Below are 17,866 nucleotides of genomic sequence, written 5' to 3' on the forward strand. Positions count from 1 at the left end.
TTTAACCTGTCTTTTCTCCACAATTATATCAAGCAATGTCTTAGCATCTCCTTCAAGCCAAACATGGCTCCAAAGACCATATTCCAACACCAATTCCAACCCTCTTCGAAGAGCAACAAGTTCGGCGATGTTGCTGTTGGCTTCTCCAATGGATTCAGCATAACCCATTAAGAATTCAGCCTTGTGATTCCTGATCACACCTCCAATGCTTGCTTTATTATTCCTGCAGCCCCTTTTGAAGATCCATCGAAATTCAGTTTTGCCCATCCCATTTCGGGTTTTGCCCATGACACAGGAACGGCTTCGGCCTTCTTCTTGCAAGATGATGATGATGATCTCAGCCCAAAACGAAATCCATTTTGTGATGATATTACAGTTATTAATTGTCTTTGTTGACACCTCCAAAGATCTAATCCTAATCCAATCATGATGATGATACTAATTATTAATAATAATAGCAATTATATATATAATAGTACGTACATTATTTACAGAAATGAAGTGCAGTACAAACATATGGATCACGTAATTAGTATACTTGCTATCATATTATAGATGATGAAGTTGAGTGGAGCGAAAGCAAACTAAAAAGACCCGGAATATTGCTAAAACAAGGCAGCATCTTTTATATTCTATAGAGAGTCGCCAGGGAGGTTCCTTTTCATGTAATTTATAAAGCTTTCAATATATAACCGCTAATTATTATCTCTACAAAATGCTAAGTGGTGATAGTGTAAATTAATATTGAACCTTGCACATAATTTAATTTAATAAATAATATAAAAAGTTAATGACATATTATCTGCCTAAGTTTTTTTAATAGATCAAATTGTAACTGCATATATTATAGGATATTCTTTTATTAATATACAATATATATACATTAAAATTACATAAAAATCGTTGTTATTAATAATAAGTTAATCTCAAGGAACTCTCACTCAACAAACAGTCAACTTCAGGGGAAAATCCCTCTCTAAAGTTCCGGCCTCTCTATCACCGTCAATGGTGGGAATTTCCTTGAGGAACAACAACTTAGAGGGTTCGATTCCTCAAGAGATTAAAAAGTTTGGATTTTTACAAGTAATGGATCTGAGCCACAACCGATTAAATGACTCAATTCCTTTCATTCTCTTCAACCACCCATTGATTCAACAGTTAATTTCGTTTAACCAAGTCTCTTCTGTACAGTCCCGACCACCGTGGGTCCGTGCGATTGAAGCACTGTGGTTCTCGCCAACTTCCGTGTGTTTCAAACCACCATGGATCTCTGTCTCCTCAGATTGTTCACTACTAGAAATATGGTGTATATGTACTTTTTCGATTTTTTATTTAGTTTTTACGGTACAAAATAAAAAATCCAAACATAAAAGTAACTATGTCCTATGACCTATGGCTTCGGTTATTAGAAATAGATCTTTAACCCTAAAACAATGAATACTCAGGCCAACAACATTCTTCTACAGCTGTTTTAATTCATCAGATCTTTACCTTATATATAACAAATATATATTAACCATAATTATTTATGTTCTAGGCCGTCTCTGCTGACTAATTATCAAACATGAACCAAAACTGACCATATTGTAATTATATTACCAGAATTTTCTATATCTTGGCAATTAGTTGCCCGCATGCACTTATTCACTTAACAAAACCATTTTGGTATCCTCTCAAAAAAAAAAAAAAACACATTTTGTAAGTGTAATTATTAAGAACCGACCGATCTTTAGTTCTTCATCTATTAAAATAAAAGAATGTTTATTATGAAGATCTAGGAGCTAAATATTACAAAATTAAGTGAAAATTAAAATACTCAAAGAGCTGTGTTCCCTTACCAACAAAATTGAACCTATTAGTTATGTATTCCCAGAATAAATTAATTGAATAGCAAAAACTAAATATTACCCAAATCCAATGACACCCCTCATTAAAAAATATTAAAGAAAAAAACAGAAGAAATAAATTGAGTAAAAATATCACTTACCAGTTTGAGGATCATCTATAGGTATGAAGACAAAAAATAATTAAAAACACTGCCCCAATAAGATAGAAGCATAATTGAGTGCAGCGCTAATGAAGTTTTAATTTTCATCTTGATGAAATGAGATGAGGTAATTTATTAAAGTAATAATAGAAAATTTAAACCTCATCAACGCTGCACTCAATGACGTTTTCATTCTGGAGCCTCTGATAATGCGGTGACCTGATGAGTGATGATCAATTAAGCTGAAAATCATGGCATTTATAGTAAAAATGTGTCTAACTAATATAAGAGCACATACAGTGTCGTACATGGACTTTTGAGGATATATGTACTATCAATTGCAGATTTCAACGAATATATATGCTTTTTATTTTGTAATGTGGTGAGAGAAGTTTGGGCTTTACTAGGATCCCATCCCAGTCCCGGATGAGGTTTTGTTTGTAGTACTGGATCTGTACTTGTACTGGAATGAAATTCTTGTACTACATTTCAATTCAAACCCGCCCCCATCCCATCGATTCCAAGTCATGCCAATTTCTTTTCCCATTTTTTTTTTTATTCAATTAGATTTTTATTTGAAAGACTGAGCTTTAATTACACTGAAAATATTATATACACATTGTTTGAAAAAAAAAATATTAACACATCCCAAACTAAGATATCTTTTATCAACTTATCTATTTTATCTTTTAAAATAAATTATAAACCATTTCACTTTCTTTATTTACTTCAAAATTATTTATACATTCTCTACATCATTTAAAAATTGTTTATTTTAAGTTTTTTACTTTTACATTTTAATCAATTTTTTTATCCACATAATAATTCACATAAAAATTATTAGAACAATCTAAACTATAAATTTAAAAAAAAAATAAAAAATAATAAAATAATTCCCCTATATATATTTTATTTATTTTTTAAAAATAAAAATTAATATAATAATACTTTTTTTGATAAAAAATAAATATAATAATATTACACATATATATATTTCAAAAAAAAAATATAATATAATATTTATAACTCAATAAATAATAATTTTTTATATATAACTAAATACTATTTATAAAATAAATTTTTAAGCTATAATTGTTCATATTTGATAGGGCACCAATTTTATCTCTTAGCAAAAACTTTTTAGCTATTAGCTATTTAACTATTTTATTGTGTTTGCTCTAAATTCTATTTTATTTTTTTACACCATTTTAGTCAAAATAAATTAAATTATATCTCTTATTGCATGGTAAATTTAATTTTTTTAATGAAACAAACAGTTATAAATTCTTGTAATTGATTATGTTCTGAATGATTGTAATTAAAAAACATATTTCAATTGCAATTTCCGTTTGTCAACTGTATGTTTTCCTTCAGTTAACTGCAATTTAACATATTTTAATTGTAATGAATAATATTCAGCCGTAGTAAACAGTCATTACAATATTATTCAAAATATATAAATACATAAGAAGGTACACTGTCAAATCTATGACTATTATGCTTCATTTCTTTAATTTCTTTTATAAATCATTTCACCCAAATAGCTATGGGAATCAAGCTTGAAATTATGGACTCTTCAATATTCAAAGCACTACATTCCTTGTAAGTTAAATGAAAAACATCCACAATTGATGCCCTAACTACAAACTTAAAACATTGAACATAATTTGCAAGTAGGCTACTGCCAAAAGGTTCCCCTGTTTATTATGCTAGCTTATGTACATTTATGTCTAGAGAACACTTAAATAATGCTCTCCTTAGAATGAGCCATTCCCAATGATCCATAACCAATCAAGAGCAACTCCTGCGAATATTCCTCCAAGAAGAAACACCACAAGGATATTTCCCAAAGCATTTTGCTCAGGCCCCTGTGAAATTCAATCAAGAAACTCAATTTAAAATCTAAAAATAAAAATTGTAGCAGTGCTTATCTTATATAAAGATAAACTTACACAGCCATCACATGTAGTTAATAAAAGGAGTACCAACCTTGTAACCCTTTGGTGCTGCGGTAAGAACACAAACAGTGAGGTAACCATTGGTTAACCCCAATAAAGAGATGAGCATTATCATCCATCCCTGGTCACCATATTTTGCAGTGAAATAAAACGCAGGAACGAACAAGAAACGACTAATAATCGCAATCGAAAGTCCCTTTCTCGATTCCAACTTCAAACACTTCACAAGAGGAATGTATCTCGATATGAAATCCAACAAGTTGTACATAGCCACTAGTACAAGTGGATACCTGGACCATTACCAAATTCCAACCATGTTAACTTATGCATAATTATATTTTAGAATAATTCATAAATAAAATGGTAATGTCATAAGTTTTACCATGAACCCAAGTTGTGTGTTCCAGTATTTTCATACAAGAAACCAGGAAAAATAGACAAAGTCAACACATAAATTAGGAACAAGTCCAAGCAGTAATCGATGTTCTGTAAGATTAGTTGCTTATTGCTCAATCGTTGTGAGAATTTGGAGTTATCTTGGTTGATCTGTACAAGTTTTATAAATTAGAACTATTATCATATGATGAGTTTTGAAGAATTTGTTAAAGAAAAATTAGAAAGATGGATGCTCAAGGAAGTAGAAGCATTAGATAGAACAGTACCCCTTGGCCGTCTCCAGCAGCTGCGAGATCAGCTGCCACAGTTTTCGATCCTTCTGAGGCTGCTTTCTTGCGGAAGTACCTCACAATTGGAAGCTTAGGAAACACAAATGCGTATAGAAGAATGCAGAGGAACTCGAAGAAGCTGGCGATTGCTAAAAATAACACTGCAAATTAAGAAGAAGCCCTCATGAATCAGTACACACATACTAGGGAGGAATTAATATTCTGATATGAGGATTTTACTTACAAGTTCCTTTGCGAAGGCCATGCTCAGTTTTTTCCATGGCTGCTTTTGTGACTAACCTCAAGACAGAGGTTAGAACACCTGATCCAGCCAAGCCAGCAAAAAATGACTGCACTAAAATCATCAAAATGAGAACTCTAAACAACAAAAATTAAGGAGAAATCCTTGCTGTTCTTTACTACAGTGTGTGATGAATACAAGTCGTCATTTGAGTCGAAGAATAACCTGCATGAATTCGGGTAGCATGAAAGCCAGGTCTCCCACCATTCCACCTTGAACATGGGCATCTGCAATCCCAAAGGCAGCAACAAGTACACATATTCCTACATAAGGCCCTACTCCACCTCTCCCGCTTGTGGCCAAGTCAACCTGTTGTGTAAAAGCAGAACTAAGCTCAAATTCACTGGAATAGAATCCATGGCAACATGCCTAAAGTAGAGAGTTGAGTGCTTACAACTATGAGAAGGAAGGTACTTGCGAAGAAGAGAGTGTAACCAAACAAATTCCGCTTTCTGGTATCAATTTTGGCTTCATTGTATGCTAGTATTGCCATTGTTCCAACAGCAAAGGGTTGATAAACAAGGGTAAGTACCCGAGAAGGATGGTAATTCTGCCAAGTAAATTGTTGCAAAAGTCATTTATTAAACTTTTTAGACCCCATCATTATGTCAGATTTGTGCTAATACTTAATCACTTTTACATTAAAACTTATTGCTGTCTAGTGTCTGAACAAAACAGAACCCAATATGTTGAATTTATTATATGAAAATAGCTACAACAAGTAGTTTTTTGCCCCATTTTTCAGAGGCCAAAACTGTGAGATTTAAGTGTTAAAAAGATTGATTTTCAATCTTTTTCAAGTCAAATTTAGCTATGAACATAACACTTACTGGAAATAATGCATAATAGTAGTCTGCAATGGTGAGCATACTATTCCAAGAAACAAGGGAACCCAATCCCAGAATCCAGCAAACTAGCACTGCTACATTCTTCCCCTGTTCATCCAGAATTGACAGAGTTTATATAAATTAAGAGACTGATTTCATTACCTCTAAAGCAGAATTTTAAATTAAAGTTTAAAAACGAACCTCATGCCTCACGTTCCCAGTAACCCCAGATTCATCACCAATTGTCATGACTGCACACTCTGCTTCCAGGCTATTATAGTTACAAGACACTGCTTCACTTTATATAAAACTCCAAACTATTAATAGAACAAAAAGAAAGAAAAAAGAAAAGTAATAATTTCATTGACTGTAAACAGAAGCGCGGCACTTTATATGAACATCAAATAGAACAATAAGAAAGAAAAAAGATTAAATGATACATCTGTTAAATACACTTAAAAAAATACCATGTAACAATCATTCCATTGACTATAAACAGAAATACCGCACTTTAGGCCTAAAAGTTAAAATATAACATTTATATAAAATATGAATCTTATGTACTCCTTTTTAGGATAGGGTGTGAACAACTAAAAGGAAAACAGCAAGAGAAAATTGGAAAATTCAAAGCCAAAGAGAAAGAATAATAAATCTGATTTTAAGTGTGGTCGATGAAAGAATGACCGGTGGCTAAAAGTTGAACATGACCCAACCTTTTTGAAAAGCCAAGTGTAGACTGTAGCCCACACGAAAGAATCTTTTTGAATCATTGAATAGTAGTATATGTATGTATAGAGTTCTGCATTCTATTATTGTGAATATCCCATTTTTTTAAGTAATCTCTCAGCATTAAATTTGAGCTGACAAAACTACATAGCTAAATAGCTGTATAATCTTAAAGCGGCAAATACAAAAGACGGAAGAAACAGCTCAAAAATGACAAACCAACAAAAATAAAATTGTCAACGCTTTCGCTGCCTTGTCGAAAATGATATCATATTAATTGAAATTTGAGCTTAGATGAATTAAATGAAGAACCCCATCATCAACAATTAAATAATAAAAAAAATTCTCTGATTAAGTTCTCTTATTGAAAATGGAAAAAAGACAATACTTTCTCCTTACCCTGGCATAGGCATTTTCCCCTGTAGTCCACTGGTTTATTTTGCTGCCAACGAAGGATACAAAGAGAGTGTGAGATTCCAATTTCCAACCCTTTGCTATACAGGCTTAGTACTATTATTAGAGATCAGAATCATCAGATCCGTGAATTTAGAATTCTGTTCCTGTATTAGTAGAAGAAGATTCACAATATACTTATATTGCTTTTGATTTTTATTCACTCTATACACAAAACGTGTTTGTTTTACTTATTTTTATATATATTATTTTATAAAACTAATCATTCGACCTTTTTTTAGTATTATACTTTTCAGGAGATAGTAGAAATGAAACCGTATTTAAATAGAAATTGGGCAAGAGTGGGAATTAAATCTAGCTATTCCGAATTTGGTAGGCCTATATATGGTATTTGGCGTGTAATTTTTGAAGGTGTGAACAATTATTTGTTTATTATACCACCAGATATGCCTCAGAGTTGGTATTTGATTTTAAATTGTTTGTGTATCACAACGTGCATGGCCCGCACTCCTATATATAAAGTATTATAAATTATCATACCTCTTGCTGCATGCCTTGCACCATTATATAATAAATTCATTAAAACAAAGAGTTTTTTTCTATCCCTTAAAAAAACAAAAGAAGAAGGGGTTTCCTTTAAAAATATAGTAAAATACATTATTATACATTAAAATCTCTATTATTTTTTTTTCTTATTTTGAAACCACATTAAAATCCCTGTTAAGAATTTACAAAAATAACATCTAATTAAAAAAATTATTATAACATCTATTATTCAAAAAAAAAAAGTCCTAATTTTACTTAATTATAAATTAAAATAAATAAATAACTAAACTATATTCCGTATTAAACCAACCTCTATGTAAGATTAATTTTTATAAGATAAAAGCGTTATTATAGATTCAAAAAATAAAAACAAAAATGAGAGTGAGAAACCAAGCATTTTAAATTGACAATTTGTTATATAGTGATAAACCAATTTCTGTGTAAGATTAATATTAATTATTAGTTGGTTATTTACATATTATTCTAAATAACTATAATGTAATTATCATAAAAAAAAATAAATTAAAATACTCTCCGGATGCAAATAAAACAAACAAAAATATACCAAAACGATCCTTAAATTAAAATAAAAAAATTAGTTTGCTTACATAATTGATTATTATACATCCTACTATTATAATCCAATTCCGTTTGGATGTAGTATAACAGAGAAAGTATATACTGGCAGGGAATCTTTCATTTCTAAAAGCAAAACATGATTGTTGATGTTTGTAAGTGCTCACTTTCCAACCATGTTGTAGTTTTAACTTACATGGACTTTTCTTTGGTGATATCGATTAGGAACTACTTATGCAAAATATTCAATGGATCGAAATGAATCAAAATTTTGGTGGACATATTCAACTTAAGATTAAAGTGCACATTAGATTTGATCCATATACATCTAATATTAACCCCCAAACTTTAATCAAACCTACTAAATTAGGGTAGATTTCTATCGCTAAACTACATATATATAATGATCCATGAAAATACTACCAGTTGAATTCTGGAAAGTGTCAGTTTTTTTTTTTTTTTAATTTTTTTTTTCTTTCTATAAAGAAAAAATGTGAAAAAAAAGTATGATAAGGAGAAGAATTGGGGAGATCGAATCAAATTCATATTGGTGAAAGAAATGAATAACAAAAGGTTAGTGTAGTACTTTCATGTATGATTTTGTTAATAGAATAATATATTTTACACCAATAATTGTGTCTATCACATTTCGTATTCTGATTTTTCCTTTTATTTTTTTTTTTGAAATCATTTCGTATTCTGATTTTGATAACTACAAAATAATAATTACAAGGATCATAGGATATTATCACAACAACCTTTTAGACACTAATTGATGTGATGTGTGAATGGTTATTTGTTGTTTCAAGAAAAAAAAAAGAATGGTGATTTGTCATTTAATTCAAAATGAAAATAATAATTATCTTTTTTCTAATGAAATATTGATCTAGAGTTTGACTTTCCAATTTTTTTTTTCTTTTGCATTTTGTTTAATTTTTTTAAAGGGTTGGCTGATATAGTCAAAGGGCCAAGTAAACATGTGATGCCATTATCTATATTTTACTAAGGCTAATTAGCATTTTTGCCTCCTAAACTTTGACATGTACAAAATCATGCCTCTTGACCTTGAACTTTTAAGGTCTTTAAAATGCTCCATGAACTATAGAGATTGTTGGATTTAAGGACTTCTTTCTAATTTTAGTAAAAAAGTCTAACATGGATGAAAATTCAGGTGCATAATTTAATACATGTCAAAGTTTGATAGGCATGATTTGATAGATATCAAAGTATGGGGAGCATGATTTAGTACATAAACAATCATTGAAATAGTAAAATTGAATGAAGTTAGATAAAAGTCCTTAAATCCAACAATCTCAATAATTCAGGGGGCAGTTTTAACGACCTTAAAAGTTCAGGGAGCAATATTTGGTACATGTCAAAGTTCAGGGAACAAAAATCTTAATTACCCTTTTACTAATTAAAACTAGCTTTTTTTTTTTCTTTTACATATTGAAGCTAAACTTAAATTTGTATTGGAGCTAAACTTAAGTATGAAAATTAAATTTATATTGGTGCTAAACTTAAGTCTAAAACTATAAATACATATTTTAATCGGATTTTTCTTACTGGAGATTTTTTTTACAGGTTTTTCCTCATTTTTCTTTTATAGCAACATGAAAAAAAAGAAACAGAAAAAAGAAAATCCGTATTTTAATATAAAAAAATGTTAAAATCCATAAAATGAAAAAAAAAAAAAAATAGAAAAAACTATAGATCCGTAGAATTGTGACTTTTAAGTATTTATGTGGAACTCTCAAATCAGTGTTATATATTATTAACACCACATTAGTGTTACACTGCTTAAAAGAACAATGTGCAACAAAAATGCATGTCTTTGATCGAGTAAAAATCCATTACCAAACAATGTGGGCGTTTTTCTTTTCTTATTATTTTCTTCTTACAAGATTTGGCTCTTTAACGGTAGTGGCCAGGCAATAGCACTTGCATTTGCCCAAAACCATTAGAATTAATTTATATATAGACTTTTTATTCAAAAGAAAAAAAAAAAGAAAAGGAAAGAATTATGGACTTAACAACCAGTTACATGCAAAAGGCCCAAACAGTTACAACGATGGATTGCAATTATGTCCGGCCCACAAATTTTGTTCATAACTTAATAAAATGAGAAAATCACAAATTTAACGGTTTTTTAGGAATTATTTCACAAATACACAAAAATAACAAAAAAATTACAAAAATATATTTGTATGAAATTTTAAATATTTTTACTATTTTAAATATTTTTTTAAGCGGTCTTTTGATGTATTTTTATGCTGTACTCTTGTTAATTGTTTGTTAATTTTGTTATTTGTGAGTTTTTTTTTTTTATGTTGTTTGAATATTATTTTTATATTACTTTTATGATGCTTTCGTGTTGTTTTATAAAATACTGGTAAAAATATATATATAAATCTTTGAACGTAAAAATATAAAAAAATTTACGAAAAATAAGAGAAACTTACAAAAATACTAGAATTTGGGTTAATTTTTACAAAAATACTGTCACACGGAAATCTTTTCAAAAATACTGTGTTTTTATAAAACACTTGTTAAACACAAAAAAGAACAACTCAAAACAACAGTTGAACAACTAAAAAATACTAGTAGGACAACAGTGAAAACTTAACACAGTATAATGCAGTATGAAACTTATAAAAAAAACACAGTAAAAAAGTAAAAAATACCGCCTGGCAATATTTTTATAAAAAAATAGCAAAAATTAGTATACTATGTAAATTTCTCAAAAATAATGTTTTATGTAATTATCTTTAAAATATTTTTTTAAATAAAAATATATATTATGAGAAAAAATTGAAAAATAAAATAAAATTATGGGAAAAAAGTTAGGATAACCAGTTGCTCTAGGGTAACCATTTACCTTATATTATTTTTTCCATATTTGCTTTGAAAAAAAAAATTCCCATAAAATAAGTTGTTAATAATAGAAAATTTGTAAATTGGTACTTTAAAAACTATAAAAATAAAAATTTCTCAAGTAATATTAGAGAAAATTAAAGAATTTATGAGTTTTGATACAAGCAAAATAATTTACAATTTAGTGGTAGAAAATAAATGGATAATTCATATGTATAATACACATCATCTGTTTTGTATCAAATAATAGACCCATCATAAAAAGAATAGTATAGTGTTATGCTAAAAACAAAACAAACAAATCAATGTATGTACATACACCAAAGACAATGACCAAATAAAGTTTCAACAATTGAGGTTGAGCAATAATTCTGTGTGCTGGATTGGCTCCCCAGATCGAGATTAACGATATGATTTGAAAATAATAAACCATTTGTCGTTACGAAATAAAGATAATAATAATAATAATAAAGCTAATTAGTAATTTTTTTACTCGAATTATGACATGTATTAAATTATGTCCTTAAACTTATTTGACTGTTAAAAATTTTTCTGAACTATTAAGATTGTTATATTTAAGGATTTTTGTCTAATTTTAGTAAAAAAATTCTAACATGAAAGTTCAGGGGACATGATTTAGTACATATCAAAGTTTGAGGGGTATGATTTGGTAGATATAAAAGTCTGGGGAATATGGTGTAGTACATAAACAATCACTGAAATAGTAAAATTGAATGAAATTAGACAAAAGTCATAAAATCTAACAATCTCAATAGTTCAGGAAAAATTTGAACGGCCAAAAAAATTTTGAGAACATGATTTAATATATGTCAAGGTTTGGGGAGAAAAATTACTAATTAGCCTAATAATAATAATTGAAGCATGTCAAGCATTCAACTTAAGCCTTCACACAAGAGAAACAGTACCGGTCACTGAGAGTTGCTAAGTAAGCAGATTAATCGATCTTAGAACAAGAATATTACGAACGACTACCGAGTTTGAATATTACATCACTAATCACTTCTAACAACGCATTCACCCACACTACAACTATATACCGACCGTGGGTCCTCCATTACTTGGGAATTTTTCAGAATTTTAGTTTTTATGGGGTTTTAAGTAAAATGTGTACAAAAATATAGATAGTGTTTGGTAATATTTTTTGAATCAGTAATCTATTTTTAAAAGCGAAAAAGTGAAAATATTTTTCAAAAATATGTTTGATAAAACTGTTATCACTTTTCAATTTTTTAACTGAGAATTAAAATTTTGAAAACAAAAAAAGAAGAAGTTATTTTTAATATTTTTTAAACAGTTTTTTTTTTCTTAATTAATATTTTGGATTCCGACCAAACCCGAACCCAAATCTCCCACAGCCTTGGTGCTGAACCCGGTCTCTAACCCGACCTCGAATCCGATCCCGAATCTACACCAGACTTAAATAAAATCAACAAATAAAAATAAATTTACAGAACAAACTTTTATTTTCGATTTTTAAAATTGAAAAACAAAAACAGTTACATAACGCATTTTTTTATTTTTAAATTTTTATTTTTTAAAAACTAAATTTTTAAAAATTAAAATTTTACTTTCATTTTGTGGTTAAAAAATTTAAAAACAAAAGTATTATCAAACGGCACTATAATTTTTATTAAGTAATCTACAAATAGTGATGTAATCTTAAATGATTGCCGTTAATAAAATTGATAAAAAAAATTTCAAAAAAAATATAATTTTTTTAGAAAAATTAGAAAAGATATAAAAAAAATTATGAAAAAACAATTATCGGCAGCCAGTTACTTTATTATATGTTATAACTATACTCTTCTTTATTATCAATATCGGTTAGCTAGGTAGGTGGATTTATTGACTGTAGATATACAAGGTATAGAAATACCATTTTGTGTTGTCATCAAATGAGACTTTTAATGTACGAATTAACTCTATTTTGGTTCGATATTTTGAAGTAGCTAGCAAAGTAGCTAGACCGCATATCTTAGTTTTCAATCAAAATCTATTCTATTTTCTATGCCTATTTATTTATTTATTTTGAGGAAATATTCTATGTCTATTTGATTCGCATGAAAGTCCATTCTTTCTGTTATTATATTTGAAATTGCGTGGATATTTATTTCATTATTTGTTTTAGAGGAAATGTCTCAATCTCGATACCACCGCCCTTTATTGGATGTACAATTAATAGAAAAGAAAAGAAAGGCTAAATGGACTTAGCAAGTTGCAACTGCATATAGGGGTGTTCACAAAGTATCCGATCCAATCCAATCCGCACGATCCAATCCAATCCAATCCACAAAATGCGGATATCCGCACTTGTGCGGATTGGATTGGATTGAAAAATCTAAAATCCGCATTTGTGCGGATTGGATGTTGTTTGACTTCAAAAAGTAACCGATCCAATCCAATCCGCACTTAATTATATATATTTTTAAAAAAATTATAATATATAATATATACTAATTAAAAAAAGACACAAAGTTCTAATTTCTTAATTTTTTTAGTAATACATTGAGTTGGTGCATTTTATTTATTCTGTAATAAAAAACACAAGAAAAATAATTCTTATTAACATAGACACATACACATAAAGTTTAAATATATATATACTAGCTTATTTATTTTAGTAATTAGATACATATATATATTTTAGTGTAAATTTAAAAATAAGTATATATACATTGATATATATGTATATTGGTTTAATTTGTATATAAATAGAGATGGAAATAGATTATTATTGGAGATTAAGAAACAATAGTCTTTTTTTAATTTTTTTTCTATGAAATATTAAATAATTTATTATTAAAAAAATAACCGATCCAAAATAACCGATCCAATCCGCACTATTGCGGATTGGATTGGATTGGATTTAAACTCTTATGCGGATCGGATTTAATCCAAAATATGAAATCCGCACTTAGTGCGGATTGGATGTTGTTTGACCAAAAAAGTGCGGATTGGATCGGATGAACACCCCTAACTGCATATATCTCACTATCATGTTATGTTTGGACATATGATTCTTTAAAGTCTTTTACACAAAAAGACAACTTGAAATCTAATTGTCATGCAGATTGCAAATCATGGTTTATTCAACAAGTTGCACAACCTGTAAAAAAATATTTATGAGTTTATGCAATTTTGAATCCTCATATAGACAGAATAGATTGTAGTTGTAAACTTTGTAATACATTACACCTGTTTTTTTTTTTTTTTTTTTTTGAAAATTTTGAGTAATTTATTGTGTGTTAAACATAATTAAAAATAGTTAGTTCCATGTATAATACTAATAATAAAAAACTAATTATGTATTTTTGTCTCCGAATTTTGACATTGAAAATTTTTATTAACGGACACATGATGTTGATGAAAGTTTATGGGCATGATTTGATATTATATGATGGTCCAACTTAAGTATAGGTAGGCTAAGCCTGTGCCTAGGGTCCAAATTTTTTTCTTTTTTAAAATTATAATTTTTTTTTTAAAAAAAAAAAAATACTGCATTATTTTTAAAATAAGAGTCTAAAAATATTTTTTTCCTATAACCCACTAAATTTTAGAACTAGCTCTGGGTACATGTCAAAATTTGAGAGCAGAATTTGGTAGATATTAAAGTTTTGGGACATGATTTAGTATATGAATAATCACCGTGTTTATATAATTGAACGTGATTGAACAGTCTCTAAATCCAACCATCTCAATAATTAAGAGTAGATTTTTAAAGGCCTACAAATTTGGAGGCATAATTTATTACATGTCGAAATTTAGAAGAAAAAAAATCTAATTAACAAAAAAAAAAAAAATAGGCGCCTACAGTAAATTATTCGAATCCTATTTATAGAACCATTTAAAAAAAAAAATCGTAAAACTGATGACTGCTCTCTATATTATACATTTGTCAATAAAAAATTGTATAATTTTTAAAAACTGAAAATACCCCACAATAAAAACTAAACAAAAGTGACACCTCTATTTGTATTTTTTTGCAATATTTGTTTAATAATACAACCAATATTTATATACCTACTAAAAAACTTGTCCAAATTTATTAAGCAGACGAGTTAGGTACAAGCTAGTTGCCTTTAAGCGTATTGTTTACAAACTTTCTTTAAGCGTATTTAATCTAAACCCCCAAGTCATCAGAAGTTAATTAAATGTTTTATTTCTTTCAATTAGTATACATAATAATTTTTTATTCCTTTTAAAAATAATAGTGTGTATCATATATATATATTGAATAACCTACCATAAGAGTTGGTGATATTGTAATGAAATTATTTAATTATGAATATACTATATACAATGAAAAACTACAATAATAACATCATGTATATGTACTGAATTAAAAAACAATCAACTTACTCAATTAATTCATTTTAAAAAACAATTGATATCACTCAGTTCATATACAGGCCAGCTATTCGTTAACAATATTTATTTGTTGTATATGTTGACTGTTTGTTTACTCAAGTCCAAAAAGTTTTTTCCATTTTAAAAGAAAAAGAAAAAAAAACCTCAAACTTTATGTATTCTACGAGTTTATAATGTTCTTGGCTTAAGTACGTAGAATGAGACTCTCAATATTCAAATATTTTAACAATATATCTAAGAAATTCATATTTATATATCTATTTCCGCTAAAAACGTTGTATGGAAATTATGTTACACTGAAATTATTAAAAAATCAACACGATTAATAAAATAAGTGAAAAAAATAAATATCAAAGAAGTTAACGATTGCCGTTTTACCGGCCTATTGTTTGAGAAATAAAACATACTACCATAAATTATAGGTATTCAATTTTTTTTTTTTTTATATAATACATATAAAACTATAAAATATATCATTTAAATAAGATCAATAATTAAAAAGTGTGATAATGCATGCATGCGTATAACCATTTTTATATTTATTTTTTTCTATGTCACCGAAAAAGAAAAAGACAAAAATAAAATAAAAAGAGAAATATAACGTGCACTACTTTAAGTTAACAAACAAACACTATATCTATCGTGCGGTCTTATATATGTTAATCTTATCCAAACATATTCTTCCAGCCAAAATAAAATCTCCTCAATTATGGTTAGAAGGAATAATATAACTCAATACTCGTGATTAGAATCTTAATTGAAAAATATTGGACAATTTGCGGTTAAACTACTATTTTTTTTTTTTTTTAATTTTATAGGAATTTTTTAACTATTACCTTACACAACTAAATACAATTTATATATTTCTCTACAATCATATTCTCTTTCATTATATTTCTTTTAATCAAATTATTTTGAACACTTCATTCTAAACGCTCCCAAAAATATATTTTTACCGACTATATTATATTGTTTACGAATTTTTCTTAAAAAAATTATATGTATTTTTTCGAAATCTCAAGAAAAAGCAACATTATAGAAATATAATAATAATAATGTAATACCAATATAAAATAGCATGAAAAAACAAAGTCCTTAAAAATATTGAAAAAATTATAGATAAGTGATTTTATAATTTTTTGATAGTTTTGGCTACTTGTGGAAATATCTTTTTTCTAAATACTTATTTTAGTTTTATTCTTATTTGGTGGAAGATTGAACTAAAATCTTATTTTATTCCTACATTTTAGTGTGTAAGTGTCAAATTTCATTTTAATATGTCCAGATTCTATTATATTAAATAATAAATAACACTATGTTTAGATAAAATAATATATTATATTAATTATTACGATAAATTTTATTAATATAATTTAAGTTGTATTATTTAATACATAATAAATGATTCGTATTAGTTTATATTACAATATTTAAAAAGGATCTAGGGTCAACCCAAATCTCTGACTCGAATCTAGAGACAAGGACCCAGACCCGAGGCCTGGATTCGAACTCGGATCGAGATCTATGACTGGACCCGGACCTCGAACCCGTGACCCTGACCCTGACTTGGACCCGTACCCAGACCTGGACTCGAACTCTAACCCGGACCTAGACCCTAACCCGGACCTATACCCGCGACCCAAACCCAAACCTAGGACCCAAACCCATACCCGAACCCAAACCCAGGACTTAGACCCAAGACTCGGACTGTAGACCCAAACTCGACTCCAAGTTAGTGACGGGGTCGAGTTTATTGAAAATATACTATAACTTTACACAACCTATTAATACAAATCAATACACCAAACATACTATTGTATTAAATAATACTAATACAATACAATACAGCGTATACCAAACAAGCCTTAATGAACTCTCTATTTGTATGGAAAAGGTCGTTAATATATAGGTTGGAATTTTTTTTCCCAAAGTTAATGAATTTTCACAAGATGAGAATGTCTTAGTGGGTGTAAAACTAGAAAGAGTTACACATGGACTATAAGCTTTTGTTTACAAGAGTATATAAAGTACAACTTTAACACTTAGGATATGTTGTGAATATTTTAACACGAAAGTGTACGTATTCATTGCAAGTATTTACTCACACAGGTGAAGTCGAACCCAGAAGAATTATAATTAAGTAAGTTAAAACTAAACTTTTATTTCTATTAGGCAATATCACATTTTTAAGAGAAAATTAAAGCTAAAAGCAATAAAAATAGAAAAACAAATAGATCTAAATGCAAATTGACAAGGATCAGAGTTAGGGTTATTGATTTCAATTGTATCTATCTATTATGACATAATACAATTCAATTCCTATTACAAATTTTTATGCAATAACAGATTTATTCAAGTAATTTATAATCTTCTCAAATATAAAAATATCACTTACATGCAAATTTTTTATTCTCATGATAAATTTAAACATGTAAAAGGCATTAAACACATATCTTTATAAGCTATATCCAAACTACATAAGTGCTCTCGTCTTATATCTAAATTTATTCATATTTCACTATAGCATAATTCATACTCACTTCTCAGATCTCGTATCAAAATCTAATTGATGGCCAAACAATTGAAAGAATTAAGAATGAATG

At 28.3% G+C, this 17,866-nt stretch overlaps 1 protein-coding gene and 1 long non-coding RNA gene across 7 annotated transcripts; both read right to left on the bottom strand.

Moving 5' to 3' along the window:
- Window positions 1–842: 842 nt before the first annotated feature.
- On the bottom strand, window positions 843–2,400 carry LOC133033527 (uncharacterized). The gene is made up of 2 exons (XR_009685650.1): window positions 1,988–2,400; window positions 843–1,293 (listed from the first exon to the last, which is right to left on the bottom strand). It is a non-coding gene; the product is annotated as an uncharacterized LOC133033527 (long non-coding RNA).
- A 986-nt stretch (window positions 2,401–3,386) lies between these two features.
- Window positions 3,387–7,274, bottom strand: LOC115708084 (equilibrative nucleotide transporter 3). 6 transcript variants are annotated; one of them, XM_030636262.2, is made up of 10 exons: window positions 6,864–7,274; window positions 5,940–6,036; window positions 5,742–5,846; window positions 5,306–5,461; window positions 5,077–5,220; window positions 4,855–4,960; window positions 4,608–4,771; window positions 4,328–4,491; window positions 3,977–4,235; window positions 3,387–3,855 (listed from the first exon to the last, which is right to left on the bottom strand). In XM_030636262.2, the coding sequence occupies exons 1-10, from the start codon at window positions 6,875–6,877 to the stop codon at window positions 3,745–3,747; spliced, it is 1,320 nt and encodes a 439-aa protein (XP_030492122.2). In that variant the 5' UTR covers window positions 6,878–7,274; the 3' UTR covers window positions 3,387–3,744. The 6 variants fall into 6 exon arrangements, with proteins under 6 accessions (XP_030492122.2, XP_030492128.2, XP_030492124.2 ...); XM_030636268.2 differs by having other exon boundaries at window positions 5,940–6,031; window positions 6,864–7,159; XM_030636264.2 differs by having other exon boundaries at window positions 5,940–6,055; window positions 6,864–7,159.
- Window positions 7,275–17,866: the final 10,592 nt, after the last annotated feature.

The sequence above is a fragment of the Cannabis sativa genome, chromosome 1 (genome assembly GCF_029168945.1).
Source record: "Cannabis sativa cultivar Pink pepper isolate KNU-18-1 chromosome 1, ASM2916894v1, whole genome shotgun sequence".
In the NCBI taxonomy this organism is placed as follows: Eukaryota; Viridiplantae; Streptophyta; class Magnoliopsida; order Rosales; family Cannabaceae; genus Cannabis; species Cannabis sativa.